The sequence below is a fragment of the Musca domestica genome, unplaced genomic scaffold, assembly GCF_030504385.1.
Source record: "Musca domestica strain aabys unplaced genomic scaffold, Musca_domestica.polishedcontigs.V.1.1 9, whole genome shotgun sequence".
Taxonomy (NCBI): Eukaryota; Metazoa; Arthropoda; class Insecta; order Diptera; family Muscidae; genus Musca; species Musca domestica.
The window spans coordinates 15,710,448-15,735,154 of record NW_026712435.1 but is presented as its reverse complement, the minus strand read 5'-3'; the positions used below and the strand labels follow the sequence as shown (position 1 = coordinate 15,735,154).

At 35.3% G+C, this 24,707-nt stretch overlaps 1 protein-coding gene across 1 annotated transcript; it reads right to left on the bottom strand.

The window, feature by feature from the left end:
* Positions 1-550: 550 nt before the first annotated feature.
* Positions 551-22,175, bottom strand: LOC101898890 (major royal jelly protein 1). The gene is made up of 4 exons (XM_005185945.4): positions 21,666-22,175; positions 8,130-8,326; positions 1,286-1,700; positions 551-964 (listed from the first exon to the last, which is right to left on the bottom strand). Exons 1-4 carry the CDS (start codon positions 22,083-22,085, stop codon positions 836-838), a joined length of 1,161 nt encoding a protein of 386 aa, XP_005186002.1. The 5' UTR covers positions 22,086-22,175; the 3' UTR covers positions 551-835.
* Between the last annotated feature and the right edge of the window lie 2,532 nt (positions 22,176-24,707).

Here is a 24,707-nt window from a genome sequence, read left to right as displayed (position 1 = left end):
CATTTTATAATAGTTATAATTATTAAAACTGTTGACCCTTTGAAGGAGAGCTACTTAATGGAGGGGACCGATATAGTCCATTTTCGCACCTGACGTCGCACTAATTTAAATATTAGAATTTGCAAAGTTGGAGTTTTCTGCAATCGGATCGGATTATCCTTTTTCTTTCTGTGCACTAAAATATTTTTTTTTTTTAAAGGCCGACCTTTTGTGGGGATGTACTAGAAGGCGTGGATCGATAATCGTCCTGAAACGGATTTGGTCCAAAGAGATCTAGGGTCTAAAACCGTTATTTCGATGAGGCACGTTTTGACCGTATCAGATGATGTATACCCTCTCTAGCCATTTGGCTGAGGGTATAAAAATGGCAGAAGTCGGGTACACTTAGTAAAAATTGTAATCAATTGATAGCTCTACCTTACCTTTTTATTGTATAATGCTAATAATGGTTTGGCTTTCTCAAGCGTATTAAAAGATTTAATTTTTAATGCCTTTAGAAATATTGTATATTTTTCTTCACTTCAATATATCAATGAAACACCGCATTAAATTTACTGCTTAAAATAGATTAGGTTTATTTAAATTTTATTTAACTCCTTAAAGTATGCTATATATTGTTTAACATTAATTGGCTTAAATCGAATGTAATGCAAGATGAAACTATGCAATACCATACACATCACCACATACAGAACACACACATATGCAAATGTGTTTGTGTTGCAAAGTTTCTGTTTGTGCTGATATATTGCTTCCCGTGTGAATGTGTGTCTGTGTGTGTGTGTGCAATAAATTATCCATATAGTCTTTAATAGAAGCTGCGACCGAATGGCATTTAATCATCGCATTCGCGCACCACCGGATGCAGAATAATTGAAGCCCCATTACAGCCAGTACGTTCAGATATAAAATCATGGAAATTACTTTCCAAAGCCCACATGAAACGTTTATGGCCAGGCAGGACCTGTAATTGAAGAGAAATAGAACAGTTAGAGAGACAAGGATATGCGGAACTAATGCTGCTAAAGGTAATTTTCCTTTTCAACATCAACAAATTGGTTGAGCATCTACATATGAGTGTATATACGGATGGACATGTTGTGGATATGGCACCAGAATATTCTCGGATAATAAATGACCTGAATAGGATGGTACCATATGAAAATATTTGTACCGAAGGCAAAACCTCCAATGAAGATTTAGGTGACAATGCCATTTGGGGTTTTTAAATCTCTTCCAAGGTTACGCCCTAATACATCCATACTCACACATTCATTTCACATACCTGTGTTGATAGACGACAATCACCACCTCGCTGGACTTCCTGAAGATTTGCCGGCTTAAAGCATGTCTCCGAATCCCACATGTAGATGTCATTTTCTCCTTTGTAGCGGAAGAACAACGAATTGCCACCATCTGCGCCCAACAATACCATTTGCTTTCCATACGGCTTAGCACCAACGTCCACAATGGAACCCGCACCCTGACCAACGCGCAAATATTCTCCCTTAATGGAGTATAGACGCGATGAGCTGAGATAGGTAAAGAAGAGTGTCGATGTGCCATCAGCCTGGGCAGCCAGCGCAATGTAAAGTACGTCGTTAGTGGGGCATGTGGCTTTGGGCAAGACAATGCGATACGATTTGGCACCAGTTATGTCATAGACCAAAATACTGCGGGCACCAGCATCGGCGACATAGCTGCAAGCAAACAGATAGAGAATTATGAATGTGAAACGATAATTAGTTAAGCCCTTCAGCGGGACAAGTGTCGATTTGAGGGCAATGAGTGGGTTAATCAAAATTACAATAACAACAATTATCTTTGAATTTGATTCGAAATGGAATTTTAGTGGAAAGAGGAATAAAAAAACACAACAGATTTCCTTTCAAGGAAAAATGGTCGACTTTGGACTCCTATCAAGCTAGGAGCTAGACAGAGCATAATCAAGCAATCGATGTAATATCACGCCCTCTTTAATTCTACTCAAGTCATTAGCTAATTGCGCCTATAGATTGTAAGAAAAAAATTCAAAATACCTAGAAAATCCGGTTTTAAAATAACAGGATATTTTACCCTCCATCACACTATGGAGTGTATATTAGGTTTGTCAATTCGTTTGTAACTTCTCGAAATAAGCATTTTAGACCCCACAAAATATTTATATATATTCTTGATCATCGCAAAGTTCTAAGTCGATTTAGTCATTTCCGTCCGTCAGCGGAAATCACCGCAGCCTGGACAAAATTTCAATGAAATGTATTTTAGATCCGTAAAATTTTTGAAATTCAAAATGGGTCATATATTCCATTATATAACGTTTTGGGATTTTGGTATGTGTACCGGCAGAGTTCAGGCGTTCAAGTCATAATATTACAACGAATTTTCCGTAAATTGTCAGCCAATGGGACATTTTGTGCCATCTACAAAACAAGCTCCTTCTCTCAACCACAGACACCAACTGTATCAAATAAATATTTATGATTTTAGCTCTATTTCTTTACCCAATACCCAATTTGGTACCACTTAGTACTTTCCTAACAATTTTGTACGCATTTCCGAAATCACCTCCATATGTTAACCACAGACACTTACAATGACATCTATATCAAATTTCAGGATTTCAACTCTATTCGTTCACTCAATACCAAACTAATTGCTATTTAGTACTTTTCGTACAATTACTTACTTTTCGTACAATATTTCCAAAAACCCCCCTCCATATCTCAATCCCAGATACCAACGGAGACCTCAATACCAAATTTTGTGGATTCCAGTTATATGCCTACACCCAATATGAAAAACAGTACCATTCAGTACTTTTCGTACAATTACAGTACACATTTCCCAAACCACCTCCAGATGTCCAGGCTACACATGAACAGAGATCCTAATTCAAAACTTCAGATTTCAAGCACTATCTGTTCACCCAATACCGAATTGTACCAAATAAAGTACTATTTAGTACTTTACGTGCACATGTAGTACACATTTCCAAAACCATTTCTATATCGCAATACCAGATACCAACAGAGACCTCAATATCAAATTTTGGGATTCCAGCCCTATCCGTGAAGCCAATACCCAATTTAGTACTTTTTTAAAAAATATAGTACACATTTCCGAAACCCCCTCCATATGTCCAGGCTACACATGAACAGCGACCCTAATACTAAATTTCAGATTTCAAGCATACCACTCAATACCAAATTGTACCAAATATAGAACTATTTAGTACTTTCCGTGCCATTTAATGCCATCTCCATATCTCAATCCTATATATCGACAGATTTTATTGACATCGGTTGAGATTATTATATAGCTTCGATATAAATCTTCAGCTGATTTTACCGTTATTGTTCACCATGAATGAAATATCAACCTAAATTGGATAGATTTTTATACCCTCCACCATAGTATGGAGGGTATATTAAGTTTGTCATTCGATTTAGCGATATTCGTCCGTCTGTCCGTCTGTGGAAATCACTCTAGCTTCGGAACGAAATGAAGTAGATTGATAAAATTATAAAAAAATAAAAACTCTGCAGGACTTTTGTTATTAAAAATGGGTCATGTAGATCCGCGTCTTCGTATATCCCCCATATAACGGTACCTCCCGATATTCGGTATTTTGATGATTTTAACGACATTGTTTACCGGAATTGTTTCAAATTTGGTACTTTAAGTTCGTAATGAATACTACAGCTTGTGACCGAAAATTGTCTGTGTAGGTCCACGTTTTCGTATAGCCTCCATATAACAGTACCTCCCGATATTCGGTACTTTGTTGATTTTAGCGACATTATTCACCGGAATTGTTTCAAACTTGGTATTTGAAGTTCGAAGCCTTGAAGCCTAAGAAAGAATATTGTTTGTGCAGGTCCACGTCTTCGTATAGCCCCCATATACCGGTACCTCCCGATATTCGGTATTTTGATGATATTAGCGACATTATTTACCGGAATTGTTTCAAATTTCGTATTTGAAGTTCGTAATGAATACTACAGCCTATGACCGAAAATTGTCTGCGCAGGTCCACGTCTTCGTATAGCCCCTATATAACGGTACCTACCGATGTTCGGCACTTTGTTGATTTTAGCGACATTATTCACCGGAATTGTTTCAAATTTGGTTTTTGAAGTTCGTAATGGATACTGCAGCCTGTCTGTGTCGGTGTACATTTTGGTATAGCCCCCTAAATAATGGTACCTCCCTATATTGATGATTTTAGCTCCGTTATTCACCGATTTTTTTCTATTTTCTCATTTGAATATTGTAATGGCTTACGACAAAAGTTACCTATGCAGGTCCATAGACCCTCGTCGTATAGACCCTAATATAATAGCTACATTCGGTATTTTTAAGATTTTAACAGAATTTTTAACGGATTTATTTTTATTTTTGGAAATTGCCAAATTTGTACCAAATGGTGGAGAGTATTCAAAGTTCGGCCCGTCCGAACTTACATCTTTTTTACTTGTTTCGTATTCAACCGATTTTTTCCATTTGGTGAAACTCGGTCCGGTTTATCTATTGCTTCAATAAATATATTTTAATATAATTCTTATCGAAGTCATATCATGCACCATACAGCAATATTATTTGGTACTAGAGGTGTAAAAGCCTCCGTCAAATTTGTTGAAAATCGATTCAGAGTTGGATATAGTTTCCAAATTGTGACTACTTTAAAGCCATGATGATATGGTTCATAGTTGGTACGATCTACTTCACATAAATTCCCAATAAAAACTTTTATTGTTACAGGAGCTCTACTAAATACGCATAGTGGTGTAGGGTAACATTTAGTGTGCACCGCCCGACTTTCGACGTTTCCTTATTAGATTTTTGAATACAATAGTTATAACTCTTAAGAAACTTGAATCGAGCTAGTACCACATATTTTACAGGGACATATCTTCCGACGTTACACATTACTGGGCAATGAGAAGAATAAAGGCGCAGGAACATAAGCGGCTTGAAATCTTCGCATGGTAAATATTGCGACATATCATAAAGGGATTTCAGAGCCGTACTCGAATCCTGATGTCGTGTCCCCTTATAATTTGACATTAATATGCCTAGTTATGATGCCAAGCTGCTTATGTACCCTCACCTTGAGTTATAAGTTATTTTCTTTGTAATATTTATAAATGGGGTACTCTATCTACTGCTAATGTAAAAGGTAGTTTCAGTTTCTGTTTAAAGTATTCCAAAGGAGATTTAACCCTATTTTAAACCACAAAACTGATTTCCTTTTCGATTATGCATTTAATTAATTTAATATTTCGAATTTTCCGATCAAATCTTAAAATGTAATAAATTTTATTTGTGTTGGTGTGTGTTTGTGTTTTTTTTTTGTGGCCAGAAAATAATTGAGGTTTTTTCTTTGTCTATCTACCTATCGACAGTAAAGGCAAAAGCAAAAAAACATCAAGTTTTACAGACCACCTCCTCCCTTATTTTATTGGCAGATTGTTCGGGGAATTAAATGGCATTCCATGTTATTAATGTTGATATATGACCGACAGAATGGTCGACAAACAAATTGACAATTTGTCATACCCGCAGACACAGCATTGAGTAGGTTTTTTGTCTTCTCTTCTCTTTTCTTTTTTATTTGTTCGATTTTTTTCTTCTGAGTATTTTGTTCGACATTCCCATGGCTTCTTTTAATTTCTTCACGTACATATCTTTATCGACATTCCTCTCTAGATTTATTTCGTTAAAGTTCAACAAGTTTTTTTTATTTCTACGGCTATTTAAGGTCCAAGGTCGCAGAAAAAAGGCAGTAAAACAAAAGAATTTCATTGGAGAGAAATAAAAATATGAATTGCATTTTTTTGCTGAAAAAAGCAGGAGATTTATTTTCGCATTGATAAATTGAAATTGTTTAAGGTGCCACGGAACATTTGTTTTAAAATGTGAGTTGGCTTTGAACAGTTATATAAGCTTTTACAGGGTGAGATGAAAAAACTTCAACTAACTTCAGACTGCTGTCACTCGTCTGACAGCTGTCAAAATTATTCCACTGAAAGCTCATTATATTATTTACAAGCGTACAAAGACATTTTGGTGAAAATTTTCCAGAAAAAAGTTATTCGTGATGGAATTCAAGCGTGATAGTGTGATTTCTTTGTATTTGGCTGGAAAACCACTAGTGGCTGTCGTTAGAGCACTCCAGCATTTAAATGTGAATAAATTTTTCGTGTCTCGTACCATCGCCAAAATATTCTGGAGGGTGTATTAAAGCAATATGAGGTTCCTCGCTTCATTTCCAGAGCGCAATGGTCACAAAAATCTCCGGATGCCAATCCGTTGGACTATTGTGTCCGGAGTAGTTTGGAATGGAAGGTAGGCACTTAAAAATACCAAAGTGTCGGTCACCTCAAGCAAGCCCTTCGCCGGGAATGGGCCAAAATACCGAAGAGTATTTGTGCAGCGTGTGATGGTTTCAATGGCCCTTTGAAGGCCATAATTCGTGCCAAAGGTGACAAATTCGAACAAATCGAAACTTATTCTAAAATTTGATGCTATTTCCGACATTTTTTACTTTCATTCAATAAAATTAAAAAAAATGTAAAAATTATGGCGTTTGACCTTCTTGCAGTTTTTTTTATCTCACCCTGTATTTGTAAATTTTGCGTGTTTTTAATTTTTTTATTTAAAGGATTTCAGCTACATTTTTTAATAGAATTATCTAAAATTTGGTATTTTGTGTTATAGATAAGTCAACCTTTTCGTGTAGGCTTCAGATAACTGTATCTCCAGATATTCTGTGTTTTGATGATTCTGTCACACTTGTTACTGGAATTGTTTCCTATGACAGAAAATTGCCTATAGAGTTGCCCAACTTCGTTTAGCTTCCATATAACTGTACCTCCGTACATGCGGTATTTTGACGATGTTTGCCTCACTTTTTTATAAGATGTAATTAAAATTCGGAATTGACAGTGGTGCTGCTTTCTATGAGAGAGAATTGCTTACACAAATTTCCGTCTTTGTATAGCCCCCATATGACGGTAACTCCCAATATATGGTATTTTGGTGATTTTAGCTACAGTTTTTAATAGATTTATCTCAAACTCGATGTTTTTGAGTTCGCAAACGGCAACACCTTCTTTGGCAGATAATTGAAATTTTTAAAATTATAGCCGTATATTTCAAATGAATGTTTTTACATTTTGCAACGTTCTTCCAAATGGCGAGGGTATTAAAAGTTCGGCCTGACCTAATTTAGCTGCAATATCTATTGAAATTTTAATTAAATCGGTTCAGATATAGGTAAGGCTCTCATATATATATGTTTTGTACATAACCATAGTGGTGTAGGGTATCACCGCCCGACTTTTGGCCTTTCTTTACTGGTCTTGCATTGAACAGTGCAATTAAAAATGTTGAATCTTTGTGGGTAAGGTACGAGCAGGAATTGACTGATCTCCGAACTTGATCTAAGAGACTGTAAACCTCCGGGAAAGTTCAAATTCGATTTCATTACCAAATAATGAATTACCTAATCAAGTTTTTGAAATACAAATTCACCTACGTGCCCATTATTTTTAAAGAACATTTTACTCGAAATAAATAATTATTATTTGGCAACTCGACAAATATCCAACGGGAATTTGGTAGTCATATGTGCCACTTTCAGCATTTCTGGTAATGCCAACTGCATATCCTTTACATTACCAATATCCCAAAAAAATAATGACATACCCTCTGTATTGTCACTTAGTTAAAAATAATGGGTTAATCCTAAATCAATTATAAAGCAAAATAACAAACATTGCTCATTACCAAGTAATAAGTAACGGCGACACAAAGGGAACAAGTACGCCAACTATAAGATCTCGATACATGCAATGCAGTTTGTTTTAAGCATTCAAGGGCTGCTCAAACGAAAAGGAAATTAAATGCCAGCAAATAGAGCTTTTTTCAAGAAAGTAATTTTCCAAAGGGTAGATTATCATGTTCCAGGTCACAGCCCTTTAAAGACCATCCCTACTATCTGCTGCAACTACACAATAATAAATATTCAACAACACACACACATATATTACATTTACTTATCGACTTGTCGATTTCTGAAAATACTTTACTTTAAATTTTCTCTCTCTCTCTCCAATACTCACACAAACGGTTTATTGTCATTGCCATAGTCAACGACCAGGAATTGCAAACGTGATTCAGCTGTAACCAAGTCACTCATGTCGATACTCTTTACCACCTTGCCATCGGCCGTATTAATGGCAACAATTTTCGGACTGCAACGTCGTATGGGCTGTTCCAAGGTATTGACAATGCCCACGTCTAAAGCCCATAAAAGACCCTGTAATTAAATGCCAAAAATAAAAGAAAAAAAAAACACAAATGAAATTAAAACGGATTAAATGTCAATAATATCGAAAAAGGTAAGGAAACAGGATTAAAAAAAACGCACACAATGGAAATATGCATTATTTATTATTTACATTGTTGGTTTGTATGTATATGTGTAAACCGTAGCTGCAACATTGTGAGGAAGAATTGCATATTTTAAGACAATGTACGTAAAATTGCATTAAATTTGGGAGTGATCAGAAAAAATATGGCCTGTTTAAACATGGCTTACCAGTGGAGCTTCATTTAAACAAGTAAAATAGTATCAGTCGGTTTTGCCGACAGATGTATACCCCCAGCCTTGAGTTATGATAATTCAAACTTTTGACGCTGGGGAAGGTTCCGAAGCAGTTGGCCAATATTTACCAATTCGTATCTGACCTGACACTGATAAAAATATTACAACGTGTCAGATTTAGACTATATCGGATACTTCCTTTGTATGAGATATGTGAAAATTTTTGAAAAATGTGTAAATATGCGTTCGGTAAAAGGTATAGTGGACCGAAGTATTCCATTTTTATACCCTCCACCATACTATGGAGGGTATATTAACCTTTTCATTCCGTTTGTAACTCCTCGAAATACTAAAGTCAGACCCAACAGAGTATATATACTCTTGATCAGCGTAAAATTCTTAGTCGATTTAGCGATGTCCGTCTGCCTGTCTGTCTGTTTCGAACGAATTGAGATATAAGGCTAAAATTTTGCACACATGTTTATTTTGCCAGTGGGCAGGTTAAGTTCGTAAATGGTTCATATAGCCCCGATATAACGGTACCTCCCGATATTCGGTATTTTGATGATCTTAGCCATTATTCAACGAAATTGTTTCAAATTTAACATTTGAAGTTCGAAATAGATACTACAACCTAAGAAAGAAAATTGTCTGTGCAGGTCCCCGTCTTCGTATAGCCCCCATATAACGGTACCTCCCTATATTCGGCATTTTGATGAGTTTAGCGAGATTATTAACCGGGATTGTTTCAAATTTGGTATTTGAAGTTCGTAATGGATACTACAGTCTGTGACAGAAAATTGTCTTTGTAGGTCCAGGTCTTCGTGTAGGCCCCATATATCAGTACCTCCCTATATTCAGTATTTTGACGATTTTAGGTACAATACCCACCGACATTTTTTGAGATGTCGTATTTAAAGTTCATAATGGATTCTACAGCGTGTGACAGAAAATTGTCTATGCAGATCCAGGTTTTCGAAAAACTCTGATATAACGGTACCTCCCTATATACGGTGATTTTAGCTACATTATTCACCGTTTATTTCAAGTTTCAAATTTGGAATGGTAATGGCTTATGACAAACAGTGCCTATGTAGGTCCACGCCGTATAGACCCCAATATAACGGCTATATTCCGTATTTTTAAGATTTTAACAGAATTTTTTATGGATTTTATTTTTGAAAATTTCTAAATTCATTTTAAATGGTGGAAGGCTTTTTAACTTATTGTACTTTATCTAATACAGATAAAAATATTGCTATGTGCAAAATTTGAAGGAAATCGAACATTTATATCCAATTTTATGCGAAATCATAAATTCCGATAAATCACATATTCATATCAGATTTCTGGTTAAGAGAAATATTGAGATATAGTAAGATATAAGGAATGACCGACTTGTTTCGCAAGTTATGACAGATATAAGAATTGGAAATAGTGACATTTTATGGGTGAGGTACCAGAAGGGGTTCGCAGATATATATCATCTTCACAATAGATCTTGTATTAGCAAAAATGTTTGCATGTGTGAAATTTGAGGAGAATTGGATGCTTATTTCGTTTTTTTTGAGCGTTTTGTTTTTTAAAATCTTGAACCCCGGGGGAGGTACCAGAAAAAAAGGTCCGATCTCTACCATCTTTATAAGAGTTCTTACGTTGATAGAAATATTGAGATGCACCAAGTGTGAATGGAATCGGACGCAAAATACTCAAAATTTTCATCCTTTGTGGGGGAGGTACCAGAAGGACTGTACCGATATATTCTAATTTCACACCAAACCTTGGGCTTATAAAAATATTGTGATGTGTGTAATTTAAAGAGAACCGGATGCTTATTTCGTATTTTTTATGATCGTTTTGGTTATTCAAAATTTTGACCCTTTGTGGAAGAGGTACCAAAAGAAATGGTCCAATCTCTACCATCTTGATAACAGATCTTTCGTTGATGGAAATATTGAGATGTGCCAAGTCTGAATGGAATCGGATGTTAATTTCGCGTTTTATAAACTTCATATATTCAAAATTTTGACCCTTTATGGGGGAGGATCCAGAAGGAGTTGACCGATACATCCCATCTTCACACCAGGTCTTGTGTTAGCAGAAATATTGAGGTTTGCCAAGTTTTAAAATAATCGGTGACTAATTTCGCGTTTTATGAGCTTTAAAGTTATTCAAAATTTTGATCCTTTGTTTGGAAGTACCAGAAGGAGTGGAACAATATATCCCATTTTCACACTTGATTATTTGTTGATAGAAATATTGGGATGGTAATTTGCGCAAATTATAAGAGATATATTTATTCAAAATTTTGACCCCTTTGTGGAAGTTGTGGACCAATAAATTCCATCTTCACACCTTATTGTTTGTTGATAGAAATATTGGGATGTGTGAAATTTGAAGAGATTATGATTTTAGTTTCGTATTTTATAAGAGTAATAATTATTCAAAATGTTGACCCTTTGCCTGGGAGGTTCTTGATGGAGTGGGTTGATATTGTCAATTTTCGCACCTGACATGGCACTGACAAAAATTTTGTGATTTTCAAAATGTGCACAAAATTGGATGATCCGTTCAATAAGAAAAATTATTTTCTGGAAAAATTTAGACCATTTCTGGGGGAGGTACCAGAAGGAGGAATGATTGGCCATCTCCGAATTCTATCTACGGTGTACCAAAATTGAAATCAAATCGAATTCTCCCAGACGGACAGGCACCTCTAGATCGACTCCAAATGTCCCGAAACGGAAAACTTAAAAATACTGAAAATCGCTATATCGAATAATGTACCCATATTAAAACTACTAAACGAGGAAAATTCTGACTCACTGATGAAGTGTATGATGGATGTTCCAAAGGATTTTTGGAAATTCGCACTATAAGAGCACGAATAGTACTAAAATGTACTATATCGGTCGGTATATAAGGTCGGTGTAAGGAGGTAGTTTTGGAAGTTTACACTCATGTATAGAAAAACACTAAACGGTACTAAATTTGGTACAATTCAAATTTAGAGGGGCAGATGGAAATGGAATCCTAAAATTTGAAATTAACATTACTGACGGAGTGTAGGATCGGGATATGGAGATAGATTTCGAACATTTTTACTTATATTCACGAAAAGTTGGAAATAATATTACTATTGCATTGTAGGATTGGGGTATGTAGGAAGTTTTATAAATTCGTACTTATGTGTACTAAATGGTACTAAATTGGTACAATTTGGATTCAGGTGAACCGATAGAGCTGGAATGCAAAAAATTGGAAATGTATTTTGCACGTTTTGGAAATTCGTACTAATGTGTACTAAATAGCACTAAATTTGATACAATTTAAAATTTGGGAGAACCGATAGACTAGGAATTCTAAAATTTCAACATTATAGTTCTCTTGAAAATTTGATTTTGGTGAACTGAAAGTGCTGTAATCCCTAATTTTGGAATTAAGGATACTGTGGGAGTGTAGGATTGGGGTATGTAGGAAGTTTTATAAATTCGAACTTTTGTGTACTAAATTGTGCTAAATGTTGTAGAATTTAAATTTAAAAAGAACCGACAGTGTTGGAATCCTGAAATTTGGAATCAAGATTATTGTGTGGGTGTAGGGTTGGGGTATGTAAGAAGTTTTATAAATTTGTACTTATGTGTACTGAATGGTACTAAATTTGTACAACTTGGATTGGGTGAACCGATAGAGCTGCAATGCTGACATTTGGAAATAAGATTAATATTGCATTGTAGGATTTGGGATATATAGGACGTTCTGGAAATTCGTACTTATGTGTACGAAATGGTATTAAATGTGCACAATTTTAAATTTGGGAGAACCGATAGTGTCGGAATCCTAAAGTTTGGAAATAGAGATTAGAGAAAGATTTTCATTGAATTGTATGATATAGGTAGTTATGGAAATGTGTAGGATTGGGGTATGTTGGTATTGTTTGGAAATTCGTACCTCTGTGTACTACATTTTAACTAATTTGATACAATTTGGATTTAGGTGGAATACAAAAATGGGAAATCAGATTTCCATTGAATTGTATGATATAGGTATAGGCATGGTACAACAAGGAGGTAGAACAGCTTCGTAAAAGTACAGAAATACACCCCTGAGACAATGCCCGCTTTCTGTCAGAATTATTCAAAATTAGATTCAACGAAACACAAGGCCGGATTTTCTTTCAAAAATATTATCCAACTTGATCCATCTTTCAATTCCATGATAAAAATGGTGATTATCTTTAATGTGCACCCTACAATCTTCGTTTCTTCCAATCATTGATTTTTAAAATATTTTGTTTTTGTTTTTCAAAAACTAAATACATACACAAAATTGGCAGAAGTCGGGCACATTTAGAAAAAAATTGTAATCAGCTGGTAGCTCTACCTTACCTTTTTATTGTACCATGGGTATAGGTAGTTATGAAAATTTGTACTTATGTGTACTAAATGGTTCCATGTTTGGTATAATTTGTATTTGAGTGGACTGGTATCCTGAGTAGTTGGTATCTTGAAATTTGGAAATAAGATTACTGCCGTAGTAAAGGATTGAGATATGAAGGTTGGTTTGGAAATGTGTACTTATGTGTAAAAATATGTTCTAACTTTGGTACAATTTGGATTTGGGCGCACCGATAGGGGTGGAATCCGGAAATTTGGAATTGAAATTACTGTAGGAGTGTAGGATTGGGGTATGTAGGACGTTTTGGAAATTCGAACTTATTGAGCACTATATGGAACTAAATTTTGGTACAATTCCATTTTGGGTGAACGGAAGAAGCTGTTAATTTGATAAAGAAGTAGTTTTGGAAATGAGTACTAAAAGTGCACGAAAAGTACTAACTAGTACTATATTTGGTACAATATAGTATTGGGTGAATAGATAGGGCTTGAAATCTGATATTTATTATTAGGGTCGCTGTTCATGTGTGGCGTGGACATATGGAGATGGTTTCGGAATTGTGTACTATAATTGTACGAAAAGTACTGAATAAAACTAAGCTTAGTATTGGGTAAAGGAATAGAGCTATAATTCTGAAATTTGATATTTAGATTACTTATGGTATCTGTTTTGGACATTTGGCATTGGTTTTGCAAATGCGTACAATAATTGTTTGAAAAGTACTAATTTTGGTATTGCGTGAAGGGATGGGGCTGGAATAGTCAAATTTGATATTGAGGTCTCTGTGGCATCTGGTGTTGAGATCGGTGGTGGTTTTGTAAATGTGAACTATAATTGTTCGAAAAGTACTAAATGTTGCTAATTTTGGATCTCTCTTTGTGTGTAGGATGCAGAGATGTAGACTGTTTTTGATGTGAGTACTAAATGTTACTTAATTTGGTATTTTGTGAATGTATGGGGCTGGAATTCCCAAATTTGATGTTGAGGTGTCTGTTGGTATCTGGAATTGAGATATGAAGGTGATTTTGGAATTGTACGAAAAATACTGAATGGTACTATATTTGGTGGTGTCTGGGATCGAAATCTGTAGATTGGTTTGTACTAAATGTTACTAAATTTGGTATTGAGTGAAGGACATTGGAATATAGGTCACTGTTTGTTTTTAAGGTTTACCTATGAACACGTTGAAATAGTTTTGGTCTGCAAAATTGGATGTAGGTCCATTGTGGCAATAGTTTCGCTAATATCTTCCTCCACATGAAAGATTTTGAAGACTTTTTGTTGTAATAGGTAAACATTTTCCTATTATTCTTTCCCTATCCCTACTTAGACTTCCTAATTCTAATAGGAAAGGAATTTGTTGTTTAGCAAATTTGTTGGATTTCAGAATATTCTCCAGAACTATTAAAATATTTCTTTTAGGAAAAGCTATTGGGCCTCTGGTAAAATTATATAATCGACTAAAATATGTTTTTTACCAGATTTAAAATTAATTTCATTTTTTACCTTGATTAATGTTTTAATGCTAATTGACCACTTGCTTCTTCTGAGAATCTTTTTTATTTTAATTGAAATTGTCATAATCTGGTATGAATCCACAGTTGGTTGTTCTCAACCTCCATTTTGCTATCTAAATTAAAATTGTTTTATCTTCCTACCATATTTCAATATTTCACAACTTTTTTTACTTTTATTCTTTAGCATTTCATCATTAATATCCTAATGGATGCTGTCAGAAGTATTTATGGCATTAAGTTATTCATGGTGCTTTCGGTTTCGGTGACACAATCAGGTAATGGCAGAATATAGTTCATGTTTTTCTTGTTATTGTTGTGAATGATAAATGTTGTCCTGGCGGATAGTTTCATTGGAATACAAGACACAGTTAAGTCAAATCAATGAATTTGAAAGAATCTTGTATAGGCAAAGTTGAAATACTTTTGAAATACTTATGGTAGTTTTATGAACGATTATTTATTTGGTCAGGTGTAAATTATTTAATGTTTGGGCAAAACTCTTTTTAAGTATCGAATGGGTTTATTTAAGACATTTTTTCAGTTTTTGATAGAAATCGGCTATCCAATTCCAATGTAGTTTCTTAAGATCATTTCACTTTACAATAATCTATGGGCAACTTCAGAACTTATTGCCTCTAAAAAGTAGCTGTCTGATAATGGATATTTGATTTCCTGTTTTCTTTTAGTCATATGTCCGAGACTTTTTTTTACTAAAGCTAAGATATGAGATCTTTCGAAATAGGTCTTGCCAGAATCAAAAATATATATTATATACTTAAACAAGTAAAATAGTATCAGTCGGTTTTGCCGACAGATGTATAACTGGCGACCCTTTATGGGGGAGTTTCCGCAGCATTTGGTCAATATTGACCAATTCTTATCTAAGACCTGAGACTTATATAAATATTACAACGTGCCAGATTTCGACTTTATCGACTATATCATATACTATATTTGAGATATGTGCAATTTTTTGGAAAATGTGGAAATATGCGTGATGTAACAGTTATAGCGGACCGAAGTATTTCTATAAAAATGTTGGTGTGTGCCAAAATTTTATGCTAAATCATAAATTTCGATAAATAACATAATCATATCAGATTTCTGGTTAAGAGAAATATTGAGATATAGTAAGATGTAAGGAAAAGCCGCCTTGTTTCGCAAGTTATGACAGATATAAGTATTGGAAATTGTGATGTACCAGAAGGTACCAGAAGGGGTTCCCAGATATATATCATCTTCACAATAGATCTTGTGTTAGCAAAAATAATTGGATGTGTGAAATTGGAAGAGAGTTGGATGATTATTCCGCTTTCTTTGAACGATTTGTGGGGGAGGTATCAGAAGAAATGGTCCGATCTATACCATCTTTATAACAAACCTTGAGTTTATGAAAATATTGAGATGTACCAAGTCTGAATGGAATCGGATGTTAATTTCGTGTTTTACGAGCTTTATGAATATTAAAAATTTGGAACCTTTATTGGGGAGGTATCAGATGGAGTGGACCGATATATTCCATCTTCACACCAGACACTTATTGTAATTTGAAGACACGTACATCACATTCTAGAAGATTTATAATTATTCAAAACTTTAAACTTTTGTGGGGGATGTACTGGATGGTGTGGACCGATATTGTCCAATTTTCGCACCTGAGCTAGCACTGATGCAAATATTAAGATTCGTCAAGTTGGAGCAAATTCGGATTATCCTTTTTCTTTTTGAGCAGTAAATTATTTTCTTTGAATGTGTTGACATTTTTTGAGGGAGGTACCAGAACGAGTGAACCGATATTACCCATCTCCGAACTCGACGGACGGACGGACATCACTAGATCGACTTCAAATGTCCTGAAACGGATATGTCCAGAGAGACCTAGGGTCAAAAACACAGAGGCATATTTTGACCGTATCAAGTGATATATACCCCCTGTAGCCATATGGCTGAGGGTATAAAAAAGGGAGAAAACTAGTTTTATTCTATACGGTTGTGCGGTTTCTTTGGGAGACCATGGATGCGACTTAAATCATCCCAGCCGACAGTATGATAAAGTAAGGAAGAAGATTAACAAGTAAAAAAGCACCAAAGTTCAGCCAGGCCCAACTTTTAATACCCTCAACAATTTTAAAGGAATTTGAAAAACTTAAAAAAATCGTTGAAAATACGGTTTAAATGAAACCCGCAATTTGGGGCCCATACGAAGACGTGGACCTGCATAAGCAATTTTTGTTATAGGTTGTAGTAACCATTAGGACCTTCAAATGCGAAATTTTAAACAATTTCGTTAAATAATGTTGCTAATATAATCAAAATAGCGAATAAAGGGCGGTACCATTGTGTGGGAGCAATGCAAAGACGTGTGTATACTTTGTAGGGTTGAAAATTATTATATCGATGAATTACAAACGAAATGGTGGACTTAATATACATATATATGGTGTAAGCTATATAAAGTGAATTAAGGTTAAGAAACATTTTCCAAAAATGTTTAACTTTCGAACGGAAGCTATATTAAGTAGTTTCGAAACTACCGATTGGTTTTTGTTAACACAACTTTGCTGGATCACTGGTCCCACCAAAGATTATGGAATGTCATGCAACACCTTTTTACTATTTTTAAACGAATATATAAAGTTATCCTCTTCAAATCAAAAATCTATAATATATAACTCAATCTATTCTGACATTTTCTGTGAGAAAAAAATCTATCTATTCTTCCAGAATTATATTACAAATGTCATATTCGAAATTATTAAGCGTTTTTGCTTTTCAACATTTGTAATTACAATACATTTTCAACATTGTCGTGAAAAAAAAAATTGCGCCGAAAAAAACATGTATATTTATGAGTTCTATTTTCTCTATCTCCATATTTTCGGTGTCAATTGCAAAAACAAAAAAATGACACAACTAAAAACAACAACCTGCAATTGCCAATGAATTTTTTTCGTAGCAAAAGTTTCTGTCGCGCTTTGATGGATGGCCGATATTTATTTTGTGCTGCTGGTTTTTTTTTTGAATGCAGCGTTCAATCCAATTAAAAGTATTGCTAGGTTAGTTAAAAATTACAACTTAAAAAAGAGAAAAAAAAAAATATTGTAACCTAGAAAGAACACGTACTTCAGTGAACAATTCACTTTTGCCATAACAAAAAAAAAACAAACAAATATAGTTCGCACTACGCAATGAAATATGGGAAAACGAAGATAAAATCAGTCAAGGTTACTAATAATATTAAAGAGAAATGACTAAATAATAAAAATGTTCTGGAAAGTTAGCATAACAAAATGTTCCGGTGTTAGATTTATTAAACACTACCTTTCAAAATTGGGATTATTTTGATCAACATACTGGCGAAAATTATCATAGAGATTCTTAATTGTAACACCTTGCGATTGAAATAAAAAATGAAAAGGGCACTTCTGACCCTTACATTGATATGACATATATAGTCAGATGTCGGAAATATTTTTTTATGTATTTTAATTATTTTTAATAATTATTTTTGAGGGCATAAATTTACTACAATATCCACAAAATGTTGAATAATCTCGTGGCTCAGGTCAAAAAAATAGATAACAATTAGCATGACTTTATAAAATTATTTGAAACGGACTGATAAACATAATCATGAAAAAATCTTCTGGCGCAACTAGTTCTCGGGAATATATTGCTTTTGTGATGTATGAGGATGGTTTGAAGGGCGTGGATGGACCGACCCCATGATTTGTTTGATCTTTGGCTGTAACCAAAGATCTTCTAAAGGGAATGGGGTAAGCTTTCGCAGGGCAATTAAATTGGTGCAGCATATTGTTCGGGTCAGTAACACACGCCGGGCAGACGTTTCGCATATCTTCGTCAATTCGTGTCCAATACGAATTGAGACGACTGCACCATTCTGAACGTAATTGCGCCATTGAGGGGGAAACGTGGGAAGGGGGGTAGGGGGTAGTGAACTTGTACAGAAATGTACATATACATAAAAATACAAAAAGAGTATAGCAAAAATAAAAGTAAAATCTGGTCGATTTTGAGCGAATTTTACTCCAACTCCAAAACGAGTAAAATATTGTCGCTCATATTCAAGCGACATCGAAAAATTTAATGTGCTCGACTTGTGTTAAGTTCCCAGGAGCGCACTTGTTTGAATTTGTACAAAGAGTGAAACTCATGCGAATTCGAACGCGCTCCCGGGAATGTTAAACAAGTAAAAGAGCTGTAAGTTGGGACGGGCCGAATTTTGAATACCCTCCACCATTTGGAACGAATTTGGCAATTCTCAAAAACAATAAAATCCGTTAAAAATTCTGTTAAATTCTTAAAAATACCGATATTAGGGTCAATACGACGACATCGACCTGCATAGGTAACTTTTGTCATAAGCCATTACAATATTCAAATGCGAAACTTAAAAAATCGGTGAATAATGTAGCTAAAATCATCAAAATACCAAATATCCGGAGGGAACGTTATATGGGGGCTATACGAAGACGTGGACCTGCACAGACAATTTTCTGTCTTAGGCTGTAGTATCCATTACGAATTTCAAATACCAAATTTGAAACAATTCCGGTGAATAATGTCGCTAAATTCATGAAAATACCGAATATCGGGAGGTACCGTTATGTGGGGGCTGTACGAAGACGGGGACCTGCACAGACAATCTCCTGTCATAGGCTGTAGTATCCATTACGTACATCAAGTACCAAATTTGAAACAATTCCGGTGAATAATGTCGTTAAAATTATCAAAAGTACCGCATATCGGGAGGTACCTTTATATGGGGGCTATACCATATCGTGGATCTACATGGCCCATTTTCAATATCAAAAGTCCTGCAATCATAGTATACATTTGAGTAAAATTTTATCAATCTACTTCAATTCGTTCGGAAGCTAGAGTGATTTCCACAGAAGGACAGATGGACGGACATCGCTAAATCGACATAGAATTTTATGCTGATCAAGAATATATACACTCTGTGGGGTCTGAAATTTAAATTTTGAGGTGTTACAAACGGAATGACAAACTTAATATACCCTCCATACTATGGTGGAGGGTATAAAAAGAAGCACACTTAATTTTTCGATGTCGCTCGAATATGAGCGAGCATATTTTACCCATTTTCGAGTGGGAGCAAAATACGTTCAAAGTCGAGAGGATTGTACTCTTGCTTTTTGGAAGCTTGGCTGCGAAACTTAGTAGTGAACGAATTTCAAAACTACGAACTTCAGAAACGCCAGAGCAACATGAATTAAATCTACGGTACACTAGGGAGCGAATGGCAGAAGTACGAGAATCTGAAACGCCACAACGTTCGTTGTTCGCTTTTAAAAGTCTGAGGAAAAAAAATATCAGAAATATGGAGGACAGAAACGCCAGAGGAACGGGGGATACACCCACAGTACCGTAGACAACGAATTGCAGAAGTTCGAACATCTTAAAATCAGAAACAAACACAGACTCGGCTGCGATCTAATAGAGAGATAATGTTAAATGTACGAGCCTTAGAAATGCATAAATAACGAGACAGGCGCCCACGAAGCAACAAAACGAGGGCAACAATCTCAAGGGCTAACGAAACTTTCGAAGTTCGGTCTGAACATTGACTCTTTTTATGTCCCTTTCATTTCAGTCCTAATCTTTCGAAACTAACACAGCAGCCCAGCTACGCTAGTCCTTAATCAAAAGTTACAAAATTAACCTTAACATTTGGAATTATTAGTTAATACGGGACTGAATCTCGAGGGTCAAATGAGTTTCAGGTCTACAGAAACTTTGTCGCATATTATAGTGGTGTAAGCTATTATAGGCCCGACTATAGGCTTTACTTACATAGTTATATACATTTTTTCCCTATCACAATTTCAAAAGAAACTTATCCCTTAACCTTGACCCTTACATATATTACCTTAAACCTTACATTTTGTAAGCGCATGTTGTTGAATTATTTATTTTAAAATTTTAGGAAGGAGTTGCCGGTCAAAGTTTTGTAACTCTTTGACTCAGTTTTTTATAAGTTTTAAGAGGAAAATTGCTTATATGGATGTGTATGAACAGGTAAAAAAACATTAAGTACGGCCGGGCCAAACTTTTAATACCCTCCACCTTAGGGTAAAGGAAACATTAGAAGAAATGTGACAAAAACCATTAAAATGCCGAATATCGGGAGGTGCCGTTATATGAGGGCTATACCAAATCGTCGACCTACACATGCAATGTTTCGCCAAAGGAGCTAGAACTCATTATGACCTAGAAATACCAATTTTCAGACAAATCCGTGAAAAAATATGGCAAAAATAATCAAAATACCGAATATTGGGAGGTACCGTTATATGGGGACTATACCAAAATGTGGACCTATACATGCAATGTTTCGCTACCGGAGTTGGAACCCCTTATGACCAACAAATACCTATTTTTAGACAAATCCGTGAAAAAATGTGGCAAACATAATCAAAATACTGAATATCGGGAGGTACCGTTATACCAACCATCCTAGACACAACACAAATTGCTCTGCTAAATTTTGGCGATCTACGTCAAATAATGTGGAACAGACAAACAGACGGACATCGTTAAATCGACTTAGAATTTTATACTGATTATGAATATATATACTTTATGGGGTCTACGACGAATATTTAAGGATGTTACAAACGGAATGACAAAGTTAATATACCCTCCTTTCCAAGGTGGAGGGTATAAAAATGAAAAGTCAAAGTTAACCTATAATTATTAGTACCAGAAGCAGTTGGCCAATATCGAATTTTTTCGATTTTTTTTTAACTTTTGAGGGAGAGATACTAGAGAAATTGGAGCGGAGAGTATTCAAAATTTGGCCTTGTTCTATAAAGATTTAAAAAAGTTTGACCAAAAACCCATTTGAAGTTTTGAAATCGAAATTAAATGTTTAAATTTGCAGATTGGTAATTATCAATGTTATTTTATACCCATACCTAATTTCTCCCAAAAAAACTTCAAATGTTCTCCACATTTAAATTTTCAGTAAATAACCGCATAGTAAGCGCCCTTCCTACTATTCCAATTAACAATCCCCACCTTGTCATCTCATCTCAATATTCTTAGCAGAATATTAATTAAAAGCACACATCCACTTCCCAGTTACTTACATTTTGATCCACAGCAATGTCAACCACAGACTGCAGAGCTTGACAGTTGCCCTCCTCCTGTATGGCCCAACAGGGATATGGTGCGATTTTCGTTAGACATTGTCCCTTCTTCAGGTTCACTTTGCCCAGCGTGAATGGCACACCTTGTTTGTAGCGCGGTAAAGCCACAAAGGCAGAGTCCCGCTGTAGCTGAGCTCGTGTCACTATTACATTGCGCGGTACATAACGACCCGATTGAACGTAGATGTTTTTCGTCGAATCACAGGGCCACAACAAACTGCTGCCACTCAATTGAAATGTCAGTTCGGTCAAAGGGCTTTTATCGCATTTGCTAATGGCCTGTTCGTCGGCCAGACTGGGTGTTAAAACCGATGCTGCTGCTGCCACCACCGCAAGAATGTGCCAGAATCTGCCAATCATGATGTGAAGCGCGACAAATGTGGTGAGTAACGTTCGGAATTTAACTAAAGTGCAAGCAAATCAAATGATAAGCTTTTATATCAACTTTGTTGTAGTTCTTTCTTGAAAATCTGTTTCAAGTGTTTCGTAAGGCCGCATAGTTGGTTGATGTTCTGGCCGTAAAATATTTGTAAACTTTTTTTTTCATTGTTGGTCATTTCTTGTTTGTTTTGCTTAAATTTTGAGCTTTTCCAGAAAAATCACGCATCAATTATAGTTAACGTGTTCTGGAAACTGTATAGAGCAGTTGAAAAGAAATTTTGCAGAATATCAAGATCGCAGATTCAAGATGTAAGTAAAAATCAAGCACTGCCGAAATATATGAGCGTAGAAATTTTGACCCCATGTATTTAAGACCTTCAAGTTTTATGGGACCTGATATAGTTCATAAAGTGATACAAAAATTATTTTTCTGTCAAAAAAATTTTAACTTTCCAGCAAAACCTGGCGAGTTGTATTAGTCACAAAACTCATTAGAAGCTGATGTGAACAATCCAACAACAAATGCTTATATTCGCAAATGTGTGTAGTGTGTTAAGCTGGCAACTATTAGGTTGTTAGTTCAATACCAGCAGCGGACAAAGTAAAAGAGAATATTTCAAAATTTGAACAAATTTCTATACCCTCCACCATACTATGGAGGGTATATGAACTTTGTCATTCCGTTTATAACTCCTCGAAATACTCATTTCAGACCCAACAAAGTGTATATATTCTTGATCAGCGTAAAATTCTAAGTCGATATAGCGATGTCCGTCTGTCTGTCTGTTTAAAATTTGGTATTTGAAGTTCGTAATGGATACTACAGCCTATGACAGAAAATTGTCTGTGCAGATCCACCTCTTCGTATAGCCCCATATAACGGTACCTCCCAGTATTCGGTATTTTGATGATTTTAGCGTCATTATTCATCGGAATTGTTTCAAATTACATATTTAGAGTTCGTAATAGGAACTACAGCCTGTGACAGAAAATTGTCTATGCAGGTCCAGGTCTTCGTATAGGCCCCATATACCAGTACCTCCCTATATTCGGTATTTTGACGAATTAGGTACAAATTGTTTGAGATGTCGTTCTTTTAAGTTCGTAATGGATGCTACAGCCCATGACAGAATATTGTCTATACTGGTCCAGGTCTTCGCACAGCACCGATATAACTGTACCTCCCTATATTTTGATGATTTTAGCTAAATTATTCACCGTTTATTTCAAGTTTCGAATTTGAATATGGTAATGACTTATGACAAGCAATACCTATGTAGGTCCACGTTGTATAGACCCCAATATAACGGCAATATTCGTTTTTTTTAATTTTAACAGAATTTTTTATGGATTTTACTTTTTGAAAATTTCTAAATTCTTTCCATATGGTGAAGGGTATTCAAAGTTCGGCCCGGCCGAACTTACTGCTTTTTAACTTTTTTTTTTAATTTTTGAGTTTGGTTTTATAAATTCGAAGATTATATGTTTATGATTTTATTTGTTTATTTTTTAATTTATTTATTGATTTTTAGTTGCCAGGTTATAACTACATGCGAAATCTACAGCGTGAAATAAAAAAAAACTGCAACAAAGTCAAACCCCAAAACTTTTACATTTTTTTTTCAATTTTATTGAATGAAAGCAAAAAATATCGGAAATAGCATCAAATTTTAGAATAACTTTAGATCTGTTCGAATTGGTCACCTTTGGCACAAATTATGGCCTTCAAACGGCCAATTAAACCGTCACACGCTGGCCGAATGTTGCTCTGCGGTATTTTGGCCCATTCCCGGTGAAGCGCTTGCTTGAGGTGATCGACTTGTGGATTTCCACCCAAATATAAAGAAATCACATTATCACGCTTGAATTCAATCACGAATAACTTTTTTTCTGGAATATTCTCCCCGAAATGCGTTTGTACGCTTTATAAACAATATAATGAACTGTCACTGAAATAATTTTAACAGCTGTCGGACGAGTGGCTTAGAAATGACAGCAGTCTGAAGTTGCTTGCAGTTTTTTTATCTCACCTTGTAATTGAACTTTGGGGGAGATGCGAGAAGCATTGGGTAGGCATTTTTCACGTTCGCTTTGGACTAAAATCTGATATAAATATTGAAGCTTGAACTTTATCCGATTCATTTTATATGAGGCTAGCAAGTGTCCGCTTCTTCATCAGCAAAAATTCCAACTAAAAATTCCTTCCACCAGTTCATTATACCCTTAGCCTAGAGAGGGTACATATCATTTGATATGGCCAAAACGTGCCTCACCGACAGCTTTAGATCCTGAATCCGTTTTAGGACATTTGGAGTCGATCTAGCGATGTTCGTCCGTCTGTCTGTATGGCTGGTATGCACGATAACTTTTGAATGGAATATCCGATTTGGTCCAAACTTGGTACATCGTTATATTATTGTCTAACTTAGATCGAGTTCGGAGATGGTCAAAATCGGTTCACTCCTTCTGGTACCTCTCCCACAAAAGGTCGAAATTTTCAAAAAAAAAAAAAAAAAAAAAAAAATATTTTACTGCACAGAGAGAGAAAGGATAAACCGATTTTGCTCCAACTTTGCAAATCCTAATATTTGCATCAGTTCT

Coding starts and splice junctions, on each gene's coding strand:
- LOC101898890 (XM_005185945.4), bottom strand. CDS start 22,085: ATGATTGGCAGATTCTGGCACATTCTTGCGGTGGTGGCAGCAGCAGCA. Junction 8,327..21,665: donor ACATTGCTGTGGATCAAAAT/GTAAGTAACTGG, acceptor ATTTAATTACAG/GGTCTTTTATGGGCTTTAGA. Junction 1,701..8,129: donor AATGACAATAAACCGTTTGT/GTGAGTATTGGA, acceptor GTTTGCTTGCAG/CTATGTCGCCGATGCTGGTG.